Here is a 25,335-nt window from a genome sequence, read left to right on the forward strand (position 1 = left end):
TTGCTATTATAATCTCCTTTCTACCCTCAAAAGGCAAGGTAATTCAGACTCAGAAAAGCCCAGATTAAACACAATGCCAGACTATATCTCAAACTTTCTACCTCCAGATTCTAAATGACACGAACACAGCAATGCCACCTGACACACTCTCACTGTACGCTTCCTTATAGGTCTGCCATTCAAAGCCACCCTGTGTTCATAGAGCCTTTGTCCTTTTTCCGAGTGCCAGTTAAGAAAATATTTGCTAGACCAGTACAGTCCTCTAGTAAGCATATTTCCTTCCTCTGTAAAAGTTCTGTTTCGTGAGTTAAGCCAAGTGCTGTGCAGGGCACTGAGAATGCTAAAAAGACTGAGCCGCTCCTGTTTACTAGGTCAGTTTAGTATAAAAAGCCTAAGAAGGAGAGAGGGGAAAATCATAACACTGGAGCGAAGAGATATAGAACACTCAAAGCACAAAGGAAGAACTGCTAGGTTCTGCTTCCAATATGGTCAGAAGGTTCTGGCAACAATTCGGAGATAATCTTGGTAGAGCGTTACAGAGGATACCAATGGTCATGAAGGTAGTTATGAGGAAGTTCTAGAAAATGGAAAGTGACATTAGTGAAAAAAGAGCAGGGAAATTATGCTAAGGAATTTATCTCCATCATGACAACGCACCCAGTCACTCTTTTACAGAACCAGTAAATCATTTCCCCAGGAGAATGTCATTGGGAGCCTTGCCCCGTGTACCGCACAGCCCTGATCTGGTCTCTTCAGACTTCATTTTGTTCTCAAGACTCACAGAACATTTCACAGGAGCATGATTTGAGTCCCTGGACAATGTGAAAATTGTTATTTTGATGTGGTGTAAATCAGAGAGCACAAAATTCTTTAGGGAAAGACTTGAGAGATGGCAACAGCCCCTTTGGATGTGTGTGAACCTAGGTGGAGGGCATGGGAGAAACACTGGCTTCCCATTTTGCTTCATAAAGGTGTCTGAGAGTTTGTGGAGATACAGTTTGACTTACCCACAAAATCTGAACAAGGAAAAGGTTTCCTATGAGGTACTATTAAAAAGACCACAGGTTTTTCTACCAGGAGGGTTTTCATTCTCAACATTGCTGCGTCAGGCAGGGTGAGAGAGGCGCACTGTGAGAGGTCTGTTGCCAGCTGTAGGCCTCTTTGCTGGATCTGCACCATCAGAAAGCAAAGTAGCAGGGCACAGGGTAGAAGTATCGAGCTGACTGACTTTTGTAAGACAGTAATTCCCAAGCAAGGCCTTCAAACCAATGACTTCAGACAGAAGAGGCAATTAGGCTCCCCTAAAAGCTACCGAGTCACAGAAGTTAGCACGTTTTCAAATGCTTGAGAGTGACTACTATGTGCTAATCCTCCTCAGCCAGGGTTCAGTAAGGTCGATTCATCTTATTAGGAATTCTACTAGAAAAATAAATACATTTTATTCTAAAAACATTCTTCTCACATCCCTTATGATCCAAAATGAAAGACAAAAAATAAAAATATTAGGAATCCTCAAAGTCGTATGATAACAGCAAAGTTCAAATAAATATACAGCCATCGAGTCAATTTTGACTCACAGTGATCCTCCAAGATGGAGTAGAGGAGGGCACAAAGAAGACAGGTAAAACTGCCCCGAGGGTCTCTGCGACTGTAACTCTTTACAGGAGTAGAAAGCTTCCTCTTCCTCCCAGATGATAATGGAAAAGTGCATGACAAAATAATTTTTCAAGAGAAAAAACTTTACAATATAGTATACTTTGTAAAAAAGGAAAAAAGGACCACAAACTATCATTTTTTGTGAAACAAACCTATATATGCAGAAACAACCAAATAATTACAAAAACTTAGCAACAGTCACTTCTCAGCGTGATTATTAATTTCTTTTGTTACTAACATTGATTTTATAAGAATGAAAATACGTTTATTTTAAAAGTTACTATTTAAACTTAGAGTTTACTATCATGATAAGAGTTCAACGTGTTGCCTATCTTCTCTTACTGTAAACGTATCTAAAAGGAGATAAAAAGAGAAAACATGAGGAGTCACAAACAACACAGAATTATCTTAATGGTTCCTATAGCAATAGAACTACTATGAATTTGATTTTCAACTGTAACTTTACCTGTGTGATTGCTACAATCTTTGGAGATTAAAAATAGAGGCTAGTTTCTTATTAAACTACTACAAAGAACAAGGTAGATAGAGGTTTGATACCTATGTATTTAAAAAATACTAAAGAAAAACCAAAAGGGGGAGTTATCAAACAAAGGTCTTCACTGCCAATTTTTTCAAACACCTTTTCATTCCTACAGATTATGATTTCAAGCCTGTTCCTCTTACTGCTATTCTAAAATAAGTATACAGTTAGCGGATCTGCTTGATCTACATTGGACATGTAAAGTGATTACACAGGCTTTTTCTTACTAAGATGATTCGCCAGATGACCACACATCCTTCCTGAGAGGAGCAGAAAGCACTACGCCATCAGGGTAGGACCCAATAGAAAGGTCACCAGGAACACATTGGGAGCTCAGCTGAAACGCTGCGAAGAATGTTTTCTATGTGACTATTCAGAATTTGTCTACATTCTTGACGAAGTAGGTTGAAAAAATCAAAAAAGAAAGAAATGAGTACTACTAAGTCATGGACTTTTAACTTCTCCTAAAAATGAATGCCCCCAAAATTTCAGGTTAAGGCAAAACACCAAGAGTCCTTAAACCAGTCTCCTGTACTGAACACAGTAGTAGAAACAATACTAGCGGAAAAGGTACCGTAGGTATTTTAATAGAAACCATGAAATATTTTGCCGTGTCCATGTCACATTAAAGTAATGCAGGCGCGGGGATAATCCAAACCTTGCACGTGAAATGCTGGGGGAGGGGAGTAGAAAGCCTGCTCGGTCTGCAGAGGAGCTGGTGGCCTCATACTGCTGACGCTGCGGCTAGCAGCTCAACAAGCAACACACGGGGCACCAGGGTTCTTACTCCAGCTCCTAGGATGCAACACAGGGTTGCCAGCCATGCGACTGTCGGAGAGTAGGCGACAACTCCTTCCTCCCTCAGAGCCTCTGGGCTTCCAATCCAGGGCTCCTTCTAAAGCACTCGAAGATACCAGAAACAAAACCTAAATAAATAAAACTGCCACCGACCTGATGCAGAGGGCTTAAGTGGAGAGCAAATGCTTTCAGAGTGATTAGGGCAAAGAATGTACAGATGTGCTTTATACAATTGATGTGTGTATATGTGTGGATTGTGATAAGAGTTGTATGAGTCCCTAATAAAATGTAAAAAAAGAAAAGAAAGAAAATGATTAGGGCACAGAATGTACAGATATGCTTTATACAATTGATGTATCTATATGCATGGATTGTGATAAGAGTTGTATAGCCCTTAATAAAATGTTTAAATAAATAAAACTGCCATCATAAATAGAAAACATTACCAGGAAAGCCTTCCAAGCAGGAAAAACCAAAGACCATCACCGCTTTTCAGAGGCATACTGTCCTGGGTGTTCTCCAGGGGCTAAGTCTCACTGTGAGGAACCCTGGCGGTGCAGTGGTTGTGCCTCAGGCTTCGAGTGGAGAGGTGAGCAGCTCAAACCGGCAGCCTCACCACGGGAGAGCGAGGGAGCTTTCTACTCCCACAGAGTGACAGTTGAGGAAGTCATGGGGCAGTTCTAGCCTGTCTAACAGGAGCACTGTGAGTTGGCTTCAACTCGATGGCAATGAGTTTAGTTTTGGTTTAATCCTCACTGATAAGCTTTCTGAGAAATTAAAAGTTACATTGTACTTCACAGTAAACAACTCATAAGCAAAAGAAAAGCGAGGTAATCATGGGCAGCCAAAGAAAAACAGAATTCAGTGCCAGGGAAGCATTAAGTATCCAAGTTCTGGGATGGCAGCTTTGATTGCTGTTTAGGAAAACATAGGACCTTTCACCCTAAGGTCAATGGTTCGAACCCATCAGCCCCTCTGCAGGAGCAAAATGAGGCTATCTGCTCCTATACTGATTCACAGCTTGAAAACCCTATAAAGGGCCACTTGTGAGTCAGAATCTACTTGCTACCAATGGGACGAGATAAAAATTAAAACACAATCTAAAGAGAAAAGATGTGCTCCAAATAAGTGGTCTGTATATATCACAAGGTAAAAGGTTCTGCTAAGCCCATTTATATACTGTTTGGTGACTGTTTCCTACTGGATTTTATGATGAATAATTAATTATAACCTTAAGAAAAAATTTGTAGCTGAATTTAAATCACTAAAGCAGGTGAAGTGTGTGGACCTATAGGCAAATCTATTCCTCTGTTGTCACAAGTCCCACAGAGAAATAACTAATAGACTTAAGTTGTCACTCAATCAAATGAATACCAGGGTCACTGGTCCCCCATGCTCTGACATACTGAAGTGGCACTCCATGAAATAATTCATGACAGCCGCTTTGTGGCTCACGTAAAATGATGACAGCTAGGCAGATAATTCAGTCAGCAAATACAACACAGAGTATGCTAAATGGATCACTTTCAAACTTACACAGTTTAAAGTTTCCTGTCTATAATCGCCACTTGAAGAATCTCATCTCAGTTGCCCTGCCGAGTCAATGCCAAACCTTAGCAACCCTACAGGACAAGGCAGAACTGCTTGTGTGGGTTTCCAAGACTGTGACTCTTTACTTAATCGCCTCGTCTTTCTCCCACGGCTGGTGGTTGTGAACGCTGCCCTTACAGTGAGTAGCCAGAGCATAGCCACTGTACCATTAGGAAGGGGAGTTGGGGAAGGTCCTTAATATTCTATTCCAAATAACAACTATTGAAGACACTTGCTGGTTGTCTACCCCACTATCACCCTTCCACAGAATCTGACAGCTCAAACAATGGAAGCACTTGTGCTTCAAGATCTCCTCCCTAATAGATGCATATCTGATTACTCGCAGTAGTCCGGGAAGGGGGCATCAGCATCATCTGCGTACTTGGTAGAAAGGCTTATCTTCGGCCCCACTCCAAGTCTACACACCAGAAGCTGGGAGCAGGGCCCAGCAATCTATGGTGATTCTGGTGTATAGTAACATTTAAAAATGCTCATGGCAATTCTTTCTTTTTATAAGACACTAGATTAGGCTGGGCAAGTGTTTAACAAACACTGTGAGGAAATCTCCTGAGACGCTTCCAGGAATGTCTAGTCAGAAAGATGAATGGGAGGAAATTAACCGGTGCCTATTTTTGGTGTCTTCCCGTGATACCTGGAATGGTAGCAGCATCTTGTGACCAAAGCCCAGGCCAGTATCTTGAGAATGACAAAGGAGACAGACTGAAAGCACCTGGGTGGGTCTTTGGTGACCTTTGCAGACCGCTGATTAACACTTGGAATGCCAGATTTCCTGACTCCCTGTTAAATAATATACACTTGTAAAATCCTCTGTGTGTAAACTGTTTGTAGTCAGTCTTCTATTAACTTGCAATCCTTACTGTAAAATCTTTGTTTTCTTCTTTGCAAACCAAGTCAAAATTGTATACATAATAAAACCTCTTTTGTAATTTGAGGAATTTGAAAAGATAAAAATGTGCCTTTATGAAATCAAACTACAAGGACCTTTTAGAATCACATTACTGCAATTACTGGTATTTTAAATTGCCTCATAAGCATGTGAAAGTTGGACACTGAGTAAGGCAGACTGAAGAAGGATCAATGTGTTTGAATTACAGTGCTGGAAAAACAGTGAAAGCATAGGGACAGCCAAAAGAACAAACTAATCTCTCTTAGAAGAATATCCAGAATGCTCTTTAGAGGCAAGGATGGCAAGACTTCATCTCACAAACTCTGGACATGTTGTCAGGAGACCTGTCCCTGGAGAAGGACAGCATGCTGGTAAGGGGGGAGGGGCAGCAGAAAAAGAGCACGGTCCTCCTCTCGTGGGTCAGACTGGCTGACACAGGAGACCCCTACAAAGTACTCTCCATGACACTTAATACATCTGTCAAATCTGCAATTTCTTTCTTGTAAGCACTTTTCAAACTCATCTGTTTGATGGCTCCATCATTTGTTTCTTCACCTCTTCTATATCAACTGTCCTTTCGTGCCCCTCTTTATTCGTAGAAACAAGAAGTCCCACAGAGTAAGGTCAGGTGAGTAAGGTTCATGGGGCAAAAGAGGCATGCTGGTTTTTGTCAAAAACTGGTGCATTGAGATGGCTGCATGAGCAAGTGCATTGTTGTGGTGGCAAAACCAGTTCCCTGTCTGCCACAAATCAGGCCTTTTTTTGTTGCACACTGTTACACAATCGTTTCAGAACCTCTAAATAGAAAGCTTGATGAACAGTGTGGCCTGGTGGAACAAACTGCACTACAAGTCGACATTCTCAGCAGTTTGGGAAGTTGACGGACATCCAGGTTTTGTGGGGAGCGGACAATGGGAAGAGAGTGTCTATGGATGAGTCCTTTATTCTCATAGAGCAAGAAGCCGGTAGGCTGGGTTTCTGGGGTGGAGGGAGGCCTTCACCCTTGTGAGTTGGAGGTGAATCCCAATCACATTCTCATAATTCCTATTGTGCCCCACTGTGTCCTCCCACAGTAGTGCCGCCTTAAAGCTCCCTCTTCCAAGCGCCTGGCTCACTGCTATGTGGTCTGCGCTTTAACTCCAGAGGCAGACGTGCTACTGCTCTGTAGGCGCTGACAACTGCTCCCCTGCCCGCCCCTGGCACGGGTAGGAGGCTCCTCCTCCTATGCACTCAGAGACTTCTAGGGTCAGGGGACAGCCCACTTTGGTATGCATGTGGTTATCGTAATAAGGGGGGCGTGCATGCCCCCCAAGAGTACATAAGCCTTGGTTGGAAATATATTCTCTCTGAGAGGACATAGTTCTGGAAGTCATGGTGGCCCTGATCCTGTCTGATGTCGCTTTAATTTTACCCCTCAATCACACAACTGCCCTTTAGACCCATTTGATTGTGGGGCTGGTACCCCACAGGTGTGTCATCAACCTGTATTAATTAAGATTCATTCCTAAGAGTGCCTTTAGATCAGACTTGCTAAGTCAGGCGGGGCACATGGTTCTTATTTAGGGTTACTGTAGTGCAATAAAGACTCAAAGTCTTCCAAATGGTCTAAAAGCTTCACGTGCGGGAGTAAAGGTCATCGTCATGGAAAACCATGTTGCACGCAGGGCTGATTCAATCCTTGCAAAGTGAGCAGACTTACATAACACTTCAGGACGCATGGGCGTGGCCTGTAAGGCAGACATGTCTAACCCGGGCCTGCCTGTATAACACTCAAACCACGTGACTCCGAGATCCGAGCTAGTGTGCAAGCAGCATGTAATGCACTTCTTTATTTGGCTTCGAAGGACAGAAGACAGAGGTGAGGGTGAACTACAGTGCAGGAAAGGGCAGGAGGGCAGGAGAGCAGTACGTAGGCAGTTTTTGCACCCTGGTTCTCCTGTTTAGCTTCTTCAGTTTGTGATATGTCTTATAAGAGAGGTCCCTAAAAAGACTCAACTGAGATCATGTGATTGCTTACTATGGGAAAGATGGGGAGTCTAGAAAAAATAATTGTTCTTTTGATGACCCACTAAAAACAGCACAAAGAGCCCTGCAAGTGCAGTCTCCTCACCATGGGGGCAGCACCCGAGCTCTTGGGCTAGAGAGCAATTGGCAAAAGGAGGAAAACACAGCAATTCCACTTCCAGAAATGCACCCGAAGGAAGTGATTAAGGAAGTACACTTCAGGAAGGACACAAAGATGAAGCTCGAGGATACTCACTGCAGGAATGTACAGAATCTTCAAAATGAGGACCTAACCTCAGTGCCCACACACACAGTACTGGCCACACAGGTTATACCACGGGAACACAGTGGAGCAGTCATATCACCACTGAAACTAGGACTGAGGCAACCAAGGTAGGCGAAGGAGCGCTGGAGTGTAGTGGTTATGAGTTGAGCTGTGATCCGCATGGTTGGCAGTTTGAAGCCACCAGAAGCTCTGAGGGAGAAAGACTGAGCTTTCTACTCCTGTAAGCAGTTACACGAAACCGTCTCAGAACCCACAGGGGTCACTATGGGTCAGCACTGACTCCATGGCAGTGAATTTGAATGGCAGGTTAAGCTACTCATTAGATAGGGTTAAGTGCAAAAGCAGCCTCCTAAGCAATATGAACTACATTATCCCACTTTTTGTTTTTAAAAAATATGTAGAGACAGAGATACTTATTTTATACTCATACACAGAAAGAATTAGAGAAATATTTATTGTGATATGATCATGCGTGGGTACTTTTACATGTTACTCTTTTGTTTAACGATGGGCCCTGTGGTAGTTATATAATCGTTGGTTAATTTGCGGATCAAGAGTGTAGGGGTGGAGTCTAGCCTGTCAATCAGATCATAGCCAATGAGGCCTCTGTGTGGGTATGGCCTTCTCCTGAGAATTCTGGGAAATCTGGTATTTCTTTCTTGGAGGTGGGAAACATACTCTCTCTTGGCTTACTCCCTTGGAGACGCTCTATTGACAAGACCCATACATGGCGCTAAGCCCTGGGAGCTGGAAAAGCCACATGGACCTACCCTGATGTAGCCCTGCAGCTGGAGAAGCCACGTGGAAACCCCTGCCAGCACTGAGATGCTTACAACACCACTGGATCCAAACACTTTCCACCCACTGGCCTGTGATCTTCCTGCACTCAGCATCATTGCATGTGTTTCATGAGTCTGAAGAGGACTTTATAGATTGGTATTGGACATATGGGCTTCGACTGGACTGGGTTGGGATGCTTTCTTAATGTACAATTACTTTTAATGTAAAACTCTCTTATACACATATGCAAGTTTCTATGGACTTGTTTCTCTAGTCTACCTGGACTAACACAGACCCTGATTTTGTTTTTCTACAATAAGCATATGTTAGTTTTATAATAAGGAAAAAATTACTGAAGTATTCAATGCATGGAGAGATATGAAATACTTGATACAAATGGATATTCATTTTATAACATTTAAAAGAAAAGAATTACAGAAAATAAAATAGGTTAATCTGGGAACATAAAAGAGTTGTTATATGGAACTGCTGTTTATAATACGAGACATGATTGTATTTCACTTGTATAAAACCTTGCACAAGGTCTGAAGAACAAGAGACATATACTTACGGCTGAGTAAAGTCTCGAGTGATGAAATCCGAACTCTTGAAAAGCAGAAAGATGTCGCTGAGGGTTTTACATTTCAGAGAGCTATTCATTGCTATCCAGTATGCATCCTAAATGATAAAGCGCATGCTCGTTAATATGGACTCCGGGTTAATTGCTATGGATGAAACTCAAGCCTACAAACAAATTGATAATGCCTATGACCTGGAGGGCTTAACAACAAAATCAAGCACGAGATTAAGCTATCTTGTCAAACATCAAACTATGCTCGGGAATCACACTGCTAACAGACACTCGAGTTATGATGTTGAGATGTTAGGTCGTCGCCCTTCAGGTCAGGCTCAGACACTGCATGTTTTTCCTACTGATGGGGAAAGAGAGGGAACAAAGTGTCACAACCACTGACATCTGCACTAGAGGATGAAGACCATGAAGAAACAGGCTGAAGAATTACTCTCCAAGGAAAAGGAAGTCCTTTCCCGTCGTCCTGTTCCTGGGAAATGACAAGTGGAACACAGGACATTTGGTGACAAGGGCAATGAAGACACACGTCTATACAGTGTGGAAAAGAAGGAAGTGAGTTATTCTGAACCCTCACAACTTTAAATAGTGATTGTCTCATAAAGTTTATTGAAAAATGCCTAAAAAATAGTAGATGTTATTTTTTAAAATCTACCTCATAGGACAGCACCTTAATCTTAAGAAAATAATTGCAAAAAGCTATCCAATCATCCATACTGCATGGAAGCAGGCACTCACACCTAACAGGCGCTCAATAACCAACGAATAACTTCAACCGCCACAAAAGCCTACCCACTGTAAGTGGGGAGCCTCAACGAGCACGGAATAATGAAAAATATTGCTACTATAGAAATTAAAGGTTTACTGTTGAAGGACTCACAGTAAACCAATAATTTCTTATACTTTCTCTCAATAAAAAGACTCTTAGTTATCAATGACATATTGAATATACACACTGCACTCCACTTAAACAACAGTGTGGACATAGAAAACCATAAAATTGATTAAGGTAAAAATTAACTCCAAGGAAAAGAAAATATGGAAGAAGAAGAAAGCACAAGCACTTGTGTTATTGTTAGGTGCCTTCGAGTTGGTTCCAACCCAGACCCCACGTGCAAAAAAGAACGACACACTGCCAGGTCTTTTGACAGCTGGCAAGTGTTGAGCAACTATGTCAATCCATCTATACAAGGGTCTTGCTCTTTGTGGTAGTTACATAATCTGGTGTTGCTTTGAGGACTAAGAGTATAAGGGTGGAGTCTAGCCTGTCAATCAGAATATAGCCAAAGAGGCCTCTGTGTGGGCAGGTCCTTTTCCTGAGGATTCTGGGAACTCCTATATTTCCTCCTTGGTGGCTGGAAACACACTCTCTCCCTGCTCACTTCCTGCGAGACATCCCTGTGGAGAGGATACATGGAAAGAGGCTGATGGAGCCAAATCTCTGGAGCTGGAGAAGCCATATGGAGACCCCTGCCAGCGCTGAGCTGCTTACAACGCCACTGGATCCACAAGACTTCCCACCCAATGCTGTGATCTTCCTAAACTTGGCATCACTGCATATATTACGTGAGGACTTTATAGATTGGTATCCGACATCTGGGCTAATATCAGATTTACAGACTTGATCTACCTGGGCAGGGCTGTTTTCTCAATATTCAATTGCTCTTGTATATAAAGCTCTTTCTAATATACATGAGTGTCTATGAATTTGTGTCTCTAGTCTACCCAGACTCACACACTCTTTTTCACTGACACTCTATTTTAACAAGCCTGATGTCTTTCTCCAAGAAAAGTAATCACATACTCTATTACAAGTAATCATAAGAGAGTACATTAAAAACTAAACCAAAGTCAGTGCCACTGAGTCGATGCCGACTCACAGCAACCCAATAGGACAGGGAAGAACTGGCCCCTGAGTTCCCAGGACTGTAACGCTTTATGGGGGTAGAAAGTCCCAGCCTTCTCCCAATAGGGTGTATTACCTCAGAAATAGAACAGGAGTATCATTGATGTGTGTATGATACTAATGGTAAATACCGAATCTTGATCGAACCAAAATTATTACATAATGAGGGCGAGAGCCCAGAAAGTAACTGGGACAATGGCTGTGCCTGTCAATTCTTAAGTGGAAAGTCAATAATCACTACCTAAAATTGAAAAACAGGAAATAGAGATGAATAATAAAAAAGAATCTGCTAAAATATTTGGGAGTGGGAGAGCGCTCTGCAAAGAGTATAAAAATATAGCAAAGCAGGCGCCAGACCCACTGACTTCTGTGGCAAGCTTTGAGGTCTAGGTGAAATTTTAAACTACGTACACTACGACTAACTTTCTTAAGTAACCAAATAAAACAAAGCCTAAATACATCATTCCTTTTACAGTAAGAAAAGGCGCACGAGACGATTTTTGAAAACGCAGACAAGTCCTCAATTCCTTCCATGAGTCTGGCTGACATAAAATTGTTTTCTATCAGGTAAGAAAAACAATGGTAAAATGTTCTACATACTCTAACGTCTCAAAATTCCTTTGTCAGTGCAACGTTAAAATAATGAAATACCATTCGAGGAGAAAATATTCCGTTGATTTAGAAAATTACTCTATTTTTAGTTCCTGTGACATTTTTTGTTTTATTTCTCAACAGAAAAAGACTTGCTAAACTTAGGCGAAGGACTAAGGCTTTACAAAGGGCAGAGAACGAATTTCCTCGGAATTTCAACACAAGAAATAAAATAAAATAATTTTTTTAAATCTCTTGCCAGGATATTAGCATTTCACAAACTCAGGAAAGTGCACAGGAAAATACTCTTAACTCTTGAGTATCTTTTCTAGAATTAGGAATATAATTAGACTCATGTGGGAATGAGAGGAATTCAACAGCAAAGCACTGTGTTGAAACAATAAGAAAGTCACATATGCAACCCTACCCTTGGGGCGCTCCAGTTAAGCTTAGGAAAGACACTGCCCCCTAACAAATTGATAGCTTCTTGAACTTCAGTGGTGAACTCAGGAAATTCTGGTGCCTACAGAGAGAAAGAAGAAATGAGTTGGGCCAGTCAGTACAATCATAATAAATACGGAAAATAAGATCAAATTCTAAGTTTTATAGTTTAAGGTACCCAAAATAGAATTTAGAACACAATCACTAGCAGAAATTCTGAACTCAGCTACAGAAAGTTAATGATCAAATAACGTGAACCAGTCAGAGGGGAAAAAAAAAACTGCTTAAATGTCATTAAAAAAAAAGACAGACTTCAGAAAGAACCTGGGCATGCGAGGAAGGAAAAACTGGATGTCATAAAATATATCTAAATTAAACCGGTATTTCAGTGAGATGGAATAATACCCGCACGCACTCTCCACCCCACATTTAAAGTGCAAGAGACTTTCCATTTGGTGGGAAAAAATCTTGAACAGATCCTTCCAAGGCTTCAGGAGAATGAACGATAAATGAAGTGGTACATTGTATTTAAATACAACTGTTTCCAGACAAGTACTAATATAAGTAAAACTCAAAAACAGGGCTCAGATCAAGTTAAAATGTTATTTCCTTTATGGTTTACTTTAAAATGCCTATCTTACATAAGTGACTAAAACATCCTAAGCATTCATTTCAACTGGGAGGTATTTAGAAATACTCCTGTAAAGGAACTTTAAAATGAAGGCCATTTTGCATTGTTTGACGACATCGCTGTCAAAGAAGTGCATGAAAATAAACTAGAGATAACGAGGAGTAATTCATGTTAAGGGGTGTGGAAGTGAAGTTTTCCGGAGACAAAATCATTATAATTAATGTCTGATGATTACACACACACACACACACACACACACACACACACACACACACACACACACAGTTTCTCCGGAGCTGTCTATGTGAGCTATCCTTTTCATATGTGCTGCCCCTACTGGACAGCTGCAGGCTGTCCATCTTCACGGGAACAGATAGCCTAGGTTTTCTCCCTTGCACTGATTGGTGGGTTAATAGTCCAAAACTTCACCTGACCATGCCACATAAGTCAATTATATCCTCCAAAAACAGAGCAACTAGTTTATGCCAAGTCTCAAGTTCTAATCCAGCTCTAACAGAGAGAAAACTAGGACAAGAGTCTGGGGTACAGATCAAAGAAGTAAAGATTTTAAATAGCAATATGGTCTCACACTAGAAATCAGTTTTAAGCAAGAGGGCACTGAGTCAAGGTGGCGCTCGCCTGGTTCCCTGGTTAAGTGCTAGTGAAAAGGTTCGTGATTCATACCCACCCAGTGGCTCTGCAACAGAAACACCTCGTGTCAATATTCCAAGCAAGGAAACCCTGTGCAGCAGTTCTACTTTGTCACGTGGGGTTGCTGAGTCAGAGTGGACTACATTACACCCAATGAGTGCATACAGAATGGTGAGACCAAGGGCAGATTAGGCCACATTGCCTTCTGTTGCACATATAAGCGGGCTTCGAAAAAAAAGTTCATAGAACAATCCCTATCTTTTAATCCCATTTTTTCCACAAACTTATTGAAGCCCCTTTACAAGTTTGGTTTCTACACTGGCTAACAGGATTTTTTTAGTCTATTGACTCAATCTACTAGACTACTTCAGTTTCAGAGACTTGAAGTTAAACTGCAGCAATTTAGAAAGGGTTTCAAGATGAATGACAGCATTCAAAATTCCACCCACCTCCTCTACCCAAATGACCTATGATTACCTTTCTATGATGGAAAGAGGTAAAATCTGTTATGTCTTATTTACATATTTTTCAACATCCCTAGTATATAAGTGGGTCTATTTGGAATTTTCTTTTCAGTTAATATACGTGCTTGGTGCCCTCATTTATGAGTTAAAGAGACTTTCTAATATGTGTTGAAGATTTTTATAAAGTCAACTTAAAGTCAACTTTACTATTTAGTGAAAATTACATTTTAACACCAGTAAGCGTTTTCTTAGAGTTGTGCTAGAATACAGGCTCTCTGTAAAAATAGCTTTCTATTTTGTACCTATACATTTATCTTTAGAGAATTTTAGAATACTATTTCTTGCTCAGTCTTTTCCTTAAAATACAAGGGCACTTTCATCCTGAAAGACTATACTATGGTCAATTGATTTCTGCATTTTTATATAAAATATTTAAGTCAAGTAGTTCTCTACCCTTATTTAAAGGAATTGTAGGTTTATGTCATGTACAAGTATTTGAGTAGGTATAGTTTGCTTGTCTTCACTATAACTTAAATTCCTCAGATCTCAAGGAATTCAGAATCTCGTGTTAGGCTAGATATCTTCCTTCAACACTTAACACAAATAAATCAAAGCATCACACATTCATTTTGTAACTAGAGAGGGAAAGAAAGCAAACCATGCTTGATTATTTAAGAGTGATTAAAATTATTTCTCAAAATAGTAAGGACAGGCTCACAGAGAAGGCTATTTGAAATGGGGAGTACATGGGGATATGCATTTCAATGTAGTGTCGACCCTTGTGTGAGTCGAAGCATGAGGCCCCCTCACCGTGGTGCTACTCTGTCCTTACCGTCAGTGTGGCTGTGTTCTCGTCATCCGACCACTGCATGGGGAAGAAGGCAGAAACCAGACATTAAACCCAAGTAATGTCAACACTAGAGTGACGCTCCTTTAAAAAATCATCTCTGTGACACCAAACATGCAACAATTACTTTGAAATCAAATGAGAATGTAAGGGGGCAGGTAAACCAGATTCATGGAAACAACAACTAGATTGAAATAATGAGAATGCTCCTGCTGCAGAAAGAACATCACCAGTCACTAAGCAATTTATATAGAGTTTGTTGATGAGTTCTTACTCTGCTACTTAAAAAAATCTTCATTGAAAGTATAAAAGATGATTTATAAACACAAAATACATGTAAAGTACTATGTAAAGTGAGACATTCATGCAAATTTGCATTTTTATCCAGCGTGTGCTCAGATCTGAAGTTTAGGACCGTTTCAGAGATCACCAAAAGGGGGAAGTGCACAGCGGACATCCTGCTTGGTACCGACCTGAATTTCTTCTGCCTCATCATCACTGTCTGCTTGAGAATGAGTTGGTGGGTCCTCCCTAGAAAAATGTATAGGAAAAGGCTTTGGTGTCAGAAGAATAATTTCCGGGGTACTGAGTATATATATATATATATATATATATATATATACACACACACACACACATATATATACTAAAGAAAGTCTTAGCATTGGAGGACAACTTTAGGGAAGTTCGCTTTCTGAGACGGAAGCTAATGAACACCAACATGAAATAAGTAAGAACACCTACCCTTCCAGGGAGAGACAGACTAAAACCACTCAGCCCTCTTCTCAGAAATCACTCGAGCAAGAGAAAGACCACCTCCAGCACTACCTGTGATGGCTGAGAACGACCTATACCTCTGACCCCAACATACCAGAAGGGGTGGCAGAGGAGGAAGATAAAGTAAGGACTGCAAAATTAAGCATAATCCTCCCCAAAAGGAGAAGACAACGAGATGAACAAGAGAGAAGAAATTAATAAATGTGGAGGATTAATCAAATAGATCCTACATCTAAATAATAGATATCCCAGAAAAAGACAAGAAATTAGCAAAATATATTTTTAATTGTCCAAAAACTAAAAATGTAATCAAGAAAATGAAAAGGCCAAGCAAGTGCACAGCAAAATGGATGGTAACAAAAATTGAAAAGAATGCTTATAAAGGTGCCCACAAGTCTTCCTATCTCTTTATGCATGACTCTGCAGGGCAACTGTGCCAGCCTTCCCACTGAGAAATGGCGTTGATCTCTAGCCCCCTTTAACTTAACGTGTGAAGAGCCCTGAAGGTCCAGTGGGTTGTGAAGTGGCCGCGAACTGACAGGTCAGCAGTTTGAACCAACACACCACCCCTCAGGGGAAAGGTCAGGCTTGCTGCTGCTTTAAAGAGTCACAGCCTGGAAAACCCACAGGAGCAGTTCTACTGTGTACTGGAGGATGACTACGAGTCGTAAGCAACTAGATGGCAGTGAGCTTGTTTCTGGTCTTCTGCTTTGTTCATTTGTTTTTTCAACTTAATGTCTCTTGGAAGTGCCAAAGAGCCCTGGTGGCACAGTGGTTAAAGTGCTCAGCTATGAGCCAACAGACTGGCAGTTCAAACCGGCAGCTACTCCCGGGGAGAAAGATGGCACAGGCAGCTTCCGTAAAGAGCACAGCAGAAGCCCTATGGAGCAGTCTAACTATGGAGCAGTCTAGCCTGTCCTATCAGGTCTCCGTGGCAGAACTGAGGAAACGACAGTAAGTTTCAGTTTGGGTTTGGGAGCGCCAAGTGTTTGCAATGGGTTGCTGACCTAAAAGCTGGTGTTCAAACTCTGCTACCAGCTCTGAAGAAGAGAGGCCTGGAAATCTCCTTCTGTAAAAATTGCAGCCAAGAAACTCCTGTGGAACAATTCTACTCGGTAATAGATGGCCTTGCAGGAGTTGGAACTGACTCCAGGCAAGGGGCACTTACACACGAGGTTTAAGGATATTGCTTATATGCCTATCTCTACGGACATACGTCCAATTGAGATGTGAATGAAACCACAAATTTCCTGTAAAAAATTCATTTAAAAATAACATAATTATACACTATGAGCTTATAAATGAAACCCTGTGAAGCTATGTATTTACAAAAATGTATAATATTTAACATTATACAACATAGGAGATACTGGGTCACCTGGGTTGGACAGTATGAGGAGCCCCACTGCCCTGCTGTTTTTACATTTGATATTTACGCTCTAAGAACTTTTTGACTTCTTTTATAGTTATTACTGAAGTAATGTGTTCATGAATGACACTGGTGTAATGGAATTAAAACTCAAGCTTATGCTCGGGTCAAGCTGACGTGTATCCGCAGAGACAGGTATTACCACACAGAAAATTTCGAGATCAGAAGGCTTAGCGGAAAATGAGTTTGGATGTACAGTTGCCTCATTCAATGGCTGAAAGTCAGCATAAATGGTAGGAGGGAAATGTAAAAGGTGTCTGTAATTTTGGTTGAGGAAAATGAAATGCATCAAAATGACATATGCATTTAACCTACTGTTAAATTACGCTTATTTCAATACTCATTTTGACCAGGAGGATGTGGCTCAAGTGACAGCATGTAACTCTGAGCCCAAGTGTCAAGAGTCCTTACAGATTCCCCTGTGGCAGCAGCTCTCAACCTGTGCATTGTAACCCCTTTGGGGTCAAATGACCCTCTCACAGGGGTTGCCCGGTTCCTAACAGTAGCAAAATTACAGTTATGAAGTAGCAACGAAAATAATTCTATGGTTGGGGGTCACTCCAACATGAGGAACTGCCTGAAAGGGTCGTGGCATTAAGAAGGCTGAGAACCACTGCCCCAGGGCATTTCTGGACTGCTGCTGCTGCTGCCAGGGAAAGAAACTCGGGCTGGGCTTCCTTGGGATGAGCGAGCACATGGAAAAGCAGCCCAAGACGTACAACAGCATGAGAGGCCCAAGGAGAATTGGCCCAACATCAGCTGAGCCATCAGTGACATAAAAGTGCTGAACTTTGTACTTAGTACTGTCAGTCATTGAGTTAGGGGATGTGCGTTAAGCACCAATTGATGGTAGATACAGGTGATTATCAGGAAATACACAAATAGGAAAGAGAACATCCCAAGAACGTTAGTAAATACAAACAGGTCACAATAAAGGAACACAAATCAAAGTGACATGGGATTTTGTAGCAAACCACAAGAGTGAACAATACCTTCAAACTTAGGTTGTTATTGCTATGGGTTCTGACGAAAAAAGAAAAAAGCTCTGCTGGGCGGGGCTTTCCTAGTACAGTTTTCCCACTGGGTGAGCACCAAGAACTCCCTCTTGAGCTAGTGCACCCAGTGGCGTAGCCCGGGAAGGGTCTCCCTGGTACAGTTAATGTTTTTCCTAAAAGCAGTTTCACTCAAACCTCGTTTTTTGTGATGGCCGATTTAAGAGAACGGCATCTGGCTGGGGAATTTGTTTGCTGCTCAGGAAAAATGCCGCAGAGACTGTTGTAATGTTAGACTCAGCTTATAAGGACAGCGCTATGGGAAAAACTCAAGTGTACAAGTGGTTTTCTCCTATCCAGAAAGTTAAAATGTCAATTGATGACAAACCGCATTCTGAACATCTGTCAACTTCCCATATGGACGAAAATGTCCACAAACTTCACTTGTGCTTGAAGACTGATGACAGACCATGGAAGACATGGGGAAGTTATCTGGGTTATCTTAGAGCTCCGTTTGGCTAATTGTAATGAACGCTTTGAGAATGAGCGGGTCACTGGGCAATCCGTGCTGTGGGTTCTGACTGATCAGCAGAGAGCTTGCTTGGCGTGAACATACCGCGCTTTGGAAGAGCAGTTCCACAGCGGCTCAGACATTTTCCCAAGGTATTGACTGTGAAATCAAACATCAATCAAGCCAGTGGAAAATGCCATCACCACCTCGGTCCAAAAGAGCTTGTCGAGGAAAATCAAAGATCCAGGCGATGCTCATTTGTTTTTGTTTTTTTGATGTGGGAGGAATAGTGCATTGGAGTTTGTTCCACCAGGTCAGACTGTTAAATTATTTAGAGGTTCTGAAAAGATTGCTTAACAGTGTACAGCCAATAAATAAATAAATAAGGCCTGATTTGTGGCAGATGGGGGACTGGTTTTGCCACCATAATGCACCTGCTCATGTGGCCATTTCAGTGCACCAGTTTTTGGCAAAAAACAGCATGCCTGTCTTGCCCCACTCACCCAAGCTTGCTTCATGTGATTTCTGTTTGTTCCCTTGAATGAAGAGGGACATGAAAGGACAGCGCTCTGATGACGCAAAGGAGGTCAAGGAAAAACAAGGAGGGAGGTGCTGTCAGCCATCCAAACACACGAGTTTGAGATATGTTTCCAAGAAAGGAATTGCATATTTGACAAATGTATTAAGTATAATGGAAAGTACTTTGAAGGTGATAAGTATGTTTTATAAAAAACTTTAAATACATAGCTTTGAAAAAGAATCCTTTTTTGAAGGTGAACTGATAACAAGGATCTACATATAACCCCCTTCCTGGGGAACGGACAACAGAAAAGTGGGTGAAGGAAGACATCGGACACTGTAAGGCATTACAAAATAATAATAATCTATAAATTATCAAGGGTTCATAAGAGAGGGGGGAGCGAGGAGGGGAAAAATGAGGAGCTGATGCCAAAGGCTCAAATAGAAAGAAAATGTTTTAAGAATGATGATGACAACAAATGTGCAAATGTGCCTGACACAATGGGTGGATGCATGGATTGTGATAAGTTGTACGAGCCCCCAATAAAATGATTTTAAAAACAAAAAGTATATATACCTCATCTAAATTTATACCTACAGTTTTCAAGGTTTTACCTATAGGACTGCTTCAATCCCAAACTAGTACCTTTTTGCAAATAAAGCCCTTCTCAGTCTCAATAAATGGCATTTGTATTCACCCAAATGCTCAATCAGAAATCTGAAACTAATTCTTGACACTTTCCTTGCCATCACCAAAAAATATTTCAAATCCATTCACTTCTCTACTACTTTCATATCCATCATCTTTGTTCAAACTACTAGTAGTCTCATCTGGGCCAATACAATAGACTTCTTAAGGAGCCTTTGATTTCTCCATAGAAACCCATCACATGCTGCAACCAAATGTCAATCAAGTCACTTGCTAAGATCTTTACCCCATCTTACCATTTTCCTCAGAACACATTCTAAGCTTGTTATCTTGAACCACTCCCCAATACACGTAACCTTTTCAAAATGCAAACCACCTCCCCCTTCCTACCAACTAGGAATCGTGTATCACTCTCCACTCCAAGGCTCAAGGCTCCTGTCAAAGTGACACCTGAGACCAAGATCCCTTTACTGTGACTCCTCCTCTGTGACCCACTCTTTTACCTATTTCTGTAGCAAATAGCCAGGGTAGCAGGGTTCACCAATCAGACCTCCATTTAAGGCAGAAATGGGAGGGAAACAAAATCCCAGAAGCCAAAAGAATTAAAGGACCAGGTGCCTATTTGGGGGGCACATGCCATTTCAGTCACAGACCTCACGCTGCTCCTTGTCTGCACAGACAATAAAATCCCTTTCTGGTTCTTTTGCACAGAGTGTGGGCTTTATTTCACTTGGTTGATAACGTAAGACAAGGACCCACAGGTTTCAGCACCAACCAACCAACCAACCTCACCGTCAAGCAGCCATCGAAAGGATAATGGCTCACAGCAATCCTATAGGACAGGGTAGAACTGCATCCGTGAGTTTCCAAAACTGTAACTCTGCATGAGTTATGTACATAAACTTTCTCCCATAGAGTGAGTGGCTAGTGGTTTTCAACTGCTAACCACGTGGCTAGCAGCCCAACACATAACCACGAGTCCACCAAAGCTCCAAGCAACAGAGGATACTCATTTCTCAAATATGTCATGAGCTTACATGCCTATGAGCCTTTGTTAAGGTTGCTCTGTCAGCCTGCCGGGTTTCCTAACCTCCTTAACATTCTTCAACTGACTTCCCTCAACCTTTTTATTTCAGAGACAAAAACATTACTTCAGGGAATTTCCTGACTCTGACGACAATCCCAGAAGCCCAATGATCTAATGTCAGTTGCCTCCAACCGTCTATATCCTTCATAATACATTTCACTTACATATTTACTTGCATATTCATTTAATGTTCACTCCTACTAATAGCAATGATGATGATGCGAGCAGTCAATGTTTAAAAACACGCACTAGACTTTGAGCTAGTATACTGTCCCTTGCATATTATTTCTTTTGATTTTCACATCAACCCAATGAGGTGCTATGCAGAATAAAGGAAAGAAACAGATAAAGAATGGTGGGCTAGCAAAAACTGCTATTATGCTATTTTTTTTAAGACCAGGAGGGAAGAACACAAACGCTGTCTGGTTTTTTAGCAGAATTATGAAGAAAACATTAAATTCAATAATTCATTAGCTTTTTCAAGTTCACTCGGGGAAAAAAAGATTTACAAATCGTCTCCTCCCCTTTATGAATATAGGAACTAACCGAACAACGCAGATGTGGGTGGGTGGGGGTAAATTCTAAGGAACAAAATGTTAAGAAATTAAATGATAATTCCTAATAAAACTTTCAGTTTATGATGAAAAAAGATATGTTATCTTAAAAACAAAAGAATTTAAAACACAGCTTCCCCACCCCAGCAGCTCCAGAGGAAAAGTTGTCATATTCACTTTCTAAAGGCAGAGATTAAAGTAGCATAATTTCTCAGCTAGTAACGACGAAGGGGCACTAAGTCATGCTTGGTAAAGAAGAAGGGCAGTGAAAAAGAGGAAGGCTCTCGCGGAGATGATGACACCCAGTGACTAAACAATGGCCCAGGTACAGGACCAAGTGTGAGGATGGTGCAAGATCGGGCTGGGCAATGCTTCATTCTGTTGTGCATGCGTCGGAAGTGAGTGGACGGCATCTAACCATACCAGGTCTTGAAAATATGTCTGAGTAAGCATCGGGCAGAAACCAGGGAGAAAGATCAGCACGCAACTGTAGCTAGGAAAAAGGGAAGGCCTGAGGGGACTGAAGGGTGCCTAAGCTAAGGGGCAATTCACTGTAGATGGTATAAAATGTTCAACATTCCTTCATAATAATGTTCACAGGGTAGGTGTTTTCTGATATACGTTACCTTCCCGAAACCACCAGCGTTCCATCATCCAGTAAATAATCCTTCACATTCTGAGGAAGTGGAAGAATGACACTAAAAACAAAACACACCAGAAAAGGAATCACTGTAAAAGACCAAGCACACGCAGAGGAAAATCAATTCCAAACTAACCTGTGAAGGACTTGCTTCCCTTACTTTAATATGAAGTGAAAATGGTTAATGGCCTACACTTGGTAGCATTGAGTAATGTGAATAAACACTGCAATAAACTAGATTGTTAAAACTATCACACTTGTGTTTGTGGTTAAAAAACAAAACAAATCCAAAGACGCAGATGGAGCTCATGGTATGAAAGCAAGACGCTCAGAAGAATTGAGTATACACAATATTACATGCATTTGAAAAGAGGCCAGTACATATTGACAGGAAACCTAACGAAATAAAATAGAAGACTAACCACGCTTGAGCACTTGCTAAGATAAATGGCTGAGTAGAACTGACCTGGAAACCACTCTGTGGTTGGCAATGGCATGTAAGGCTAAGAATTCACGATGTGTTTGGGGGCAATCTATTCAATTAATAACCAGAAATATAATGCTGATTAATGGGGTATTCTTTGTGTTAATTTGTTTCAGATAATCATTCAGAAGGCAAAGCCATTCTTGAACTTAGTTAGAAATCAGTGGGACAATGTGCTTCGTACTCTGTTCATCATTAGAAATTCCTGCCACTGATATCTAAGATATAGTGTTGTTTTGACCTTAAAGCACATATATTGTAAAACAGTAAAAAGATTATCACCTGCTTTTTAAAAATTGTTCAAACATCACTGAGGTTTTATTGATGGGTTGTGGATGGTTCTTGTGCACAAAAAAGATTATCCATGGGCATTGTAGTTATAATTATTAATATTTTATTTATTAATATTCAATTTTAAACATCTAGTCTTTTCTCATGCTTTAAAGTTAAATTAGCAAATCAGGTTAGTCTATTTCTAAATCTATTAAATTGTAAGCACTTTTAAGTGAAACTTTGCCTCAAACTCCCTTAATAATTTTCCACTCTATAAAAATAAGCTATTGGACTTTCTTTTTAAATTCTTCAATTAAGTACAAATTGGCTTTCAAGTATGTAGTTCATAAGGTTAACAAATTATAGGGAATCTAAGATTGTTCTAAACATTCCAAATACTACCAGAAATGCAAAATATTTTCTATATATTGTAATTTATTCACAATTCTAAACCAATTGTCCAATTTAAATCAGAACCATAAGGCTAATTTATTATGTATACATTAAATTGTCCTCCAAATTTTGTTTGTTTTTTTAATCATTTTATTAGGGACTCTTACAGCTTTTATCACAATCTATGCATCCATCCATTCTGTCAAGCACATTTGTAATTGGTTGCCATCATCATTTTCCAAACATTTTCTACTTGAACCCTGGGTATCAGTTCATTTCCCCCTCCCCCACCTTCCTTCTCCCATGAACCCTTGATAATTTATCGTTTTTTTCATGTCTTACACCAACCGCTGTCTCCCTTCACCCACTTTTCTGTTGTCCGTCCTCCTGGGAGGGGATTATATGTCAATTATTGTGATCAATTCCTGCCACCTGCTCCGTCCCTCCCCCATTCCCTTTGCCCTCCTGGTATCGCTACTCTCAATATTGGTCCTGAGGGGTTTATCTGTCCTGGATTCCCTGTGTTTCCAACTCTGGTCTGTGCCAGTGTACACGCTCTGATCTAGCCAGATGTGTAAGGCTGAATTGTGGTCATGACAGTGGGGAGTGAGGGGACCACATTAAAGAACTAGATGAAAGTAGTGTGGTTCGTCGGTGCTGTATTGCACCCTGATTGCCTTGTCTCTTCCTTGTGACCCTTCTGAAAGGGGATTCCAATTGTCTACAGATGGGGTTTGGGTCTCTACTCTGCCCTCCCCCTCATTCACATTGATATGATATGATACCTGATCCCATTGACACTTCATGATCACACAGGCTTGTTTGCTTCTTCCATGTGGACTTTATTACTTCTCAGCTACATGGCCACTTGTTTATCTTCAGGCCTTTAAGACCCCAGACACTATATTTTTTAATAGCTGGGCACCATCAGCTTTCTTTACCACATTTGCCTATGTACCCATTTTGTCTTCAGTGATCATGTTGGGGAAGGTGAGCATCACAGAATGCTAGGTTATTAGAACAAAGTGCTCTTGCATTGAGGGAGTACTTTGTTCTCCAAATTCTTAAAGATACCAAATAAATTTAGCACAAAAAATAATAAAACTCCAAGTCTGAGCTATTTTATTATCTCTATATTTTATTCTGGGAGAAAAATGAGGCTTTCTACTCTCGTAAATAGTCATAGAAACCCAGAGGGGCAGTTCTGCTGTGTCCTACAGGCTTGATATGAGGTTGAATCGACTTCATGACATTAGTTTTGGTCTTTTTACAGTTCTTCCTGGGGTTAAAGACACTTAGCCACTAAGAAAATATCCTGCTCATAAGAATTAGGGATTACCTTTCTAAGAGAATTTGACATCTACCTTCTCAGAGCAGGGGAGGGAGTTCTGAAGACAACTAGAGTAGTTTTCTTCATCATAAGAAGAGATGGAGTCCACTTTCATGCCAACAATGTTTGAGAACCCAAGATGGGGTGATTTCTGAGTCCACAGCCCTTGGTTTTGAGTTATACTCATTCTCAACTCTAATTTAAACATACACTCCTCCCTCCAGGGTGCATCTTCCCTTGGCTGGATAAAAAATATCTACTGTTTGATTCTATTCTGAATTCTTTGCATGTTTCCCATCAGGCAGGTCCACAAGTCCACAGGTATTAAATGAGATTGAGTCAGACCCTGTAGAGTTCTCAAGAGTCACCCACCTTTACAGTCACAGTTCTAAGGAAATCCTAATGACATGATATTGAATTTATATTATGAAAGGTGACAAGGATACAAATATTATTTTATTAACTCAAAACCTAGGAGAGGAAGAAGATCACTATGGAATAAGTCAGAGTAGAACAGGGCTACCTCACAGATGACCAGTGCTCCCAAGACATAACAGGAAAAGGAAATAAGCCTGAAAGACCTGAAGCCAGGTAAACCATACAAAGCCAATGAGGTTGTCAAAAAAGAGCTCATATCTGTTACTGAAATCCACTGTGCAGGCAAAGGGTCAAATGAGGCCTGACATTAAGCAACAACAAAAAAAAAAGAAATACAAAGTACCTACTGAGCCAAATGGATGTAAACAAGTTGCACTAACAGGATTTTTAGAGCCCATAGGGACCTCTGAAAGACTGCTCTCCACGATCTTCCTATTTTCGGAAAGATGCAAATTGAAAAAAGGTTAAAAGACTTGACCAAAGTCACCTGGCTGTTCATGTTAAAGCCTAAGCCAAAGTTCTGGAACCTGTCCAAAGAATGAACTTGTGGTCGTTCCTACAAATGAAGCGTCTTTTAATTTGATAAATAGACATGGGCAGGTCTCGGAGATATTGCAGGTTTCGTTTCCAAGCACCG

General features: G+C 40.9%; 1 protein-coding gene across 1 annotated transcript in view; it reads right to left on the reverse strand.

The window, feature by feature from the left end:
* Positions 1-25,335, reverse strand: part of CDC123 (cell division cycle 123) — a 52,922-nt gene that overhangs the window by 23,796 nt on the left and 3,791 nt on the right. Inside the window, exons 2-6 of the mRNA XM_075552376.1 lie at positions 21,827-21,898; positions 15,156-15,213; positions 14,668-14,700; positions 12,076-12,171; positions 9,134-9,240 (exon numbers count right to left, since the gene is read on the reverse strand). Of these exons, the coding sequence (XP_075408491.1) occupies positions 9,134-9,240; positions 12,076-12,171; positions 14,668-14,700; positions 15,156-15,213; positions 21,827-21,898 (366 nt within the window). The remainder of the gene's footprint in view (positions 1-9,133; positions 9,241-12,075; positions 12,172-14,667; positions 14,701-15,155; positions 15,214-21,826; positions 21,899-25,335) is intronic.

Source organism: Tenrec ecaudatus, chromosome 6 (genome assembly GCF_050624435.1).
Source record: "Tenrec ecaudatus isolate mTenEca1 chromosome 6, mTenEca1.hap1, whole genome shotgun sequence".
In the NCBI taxonomy this organism is placed as follows: Eukaryota; Metazoa; Chordata; class Mammalia; order Afrosoricida; family Tenrecidae; genus Tenrec; species Tenrec ecaudatus.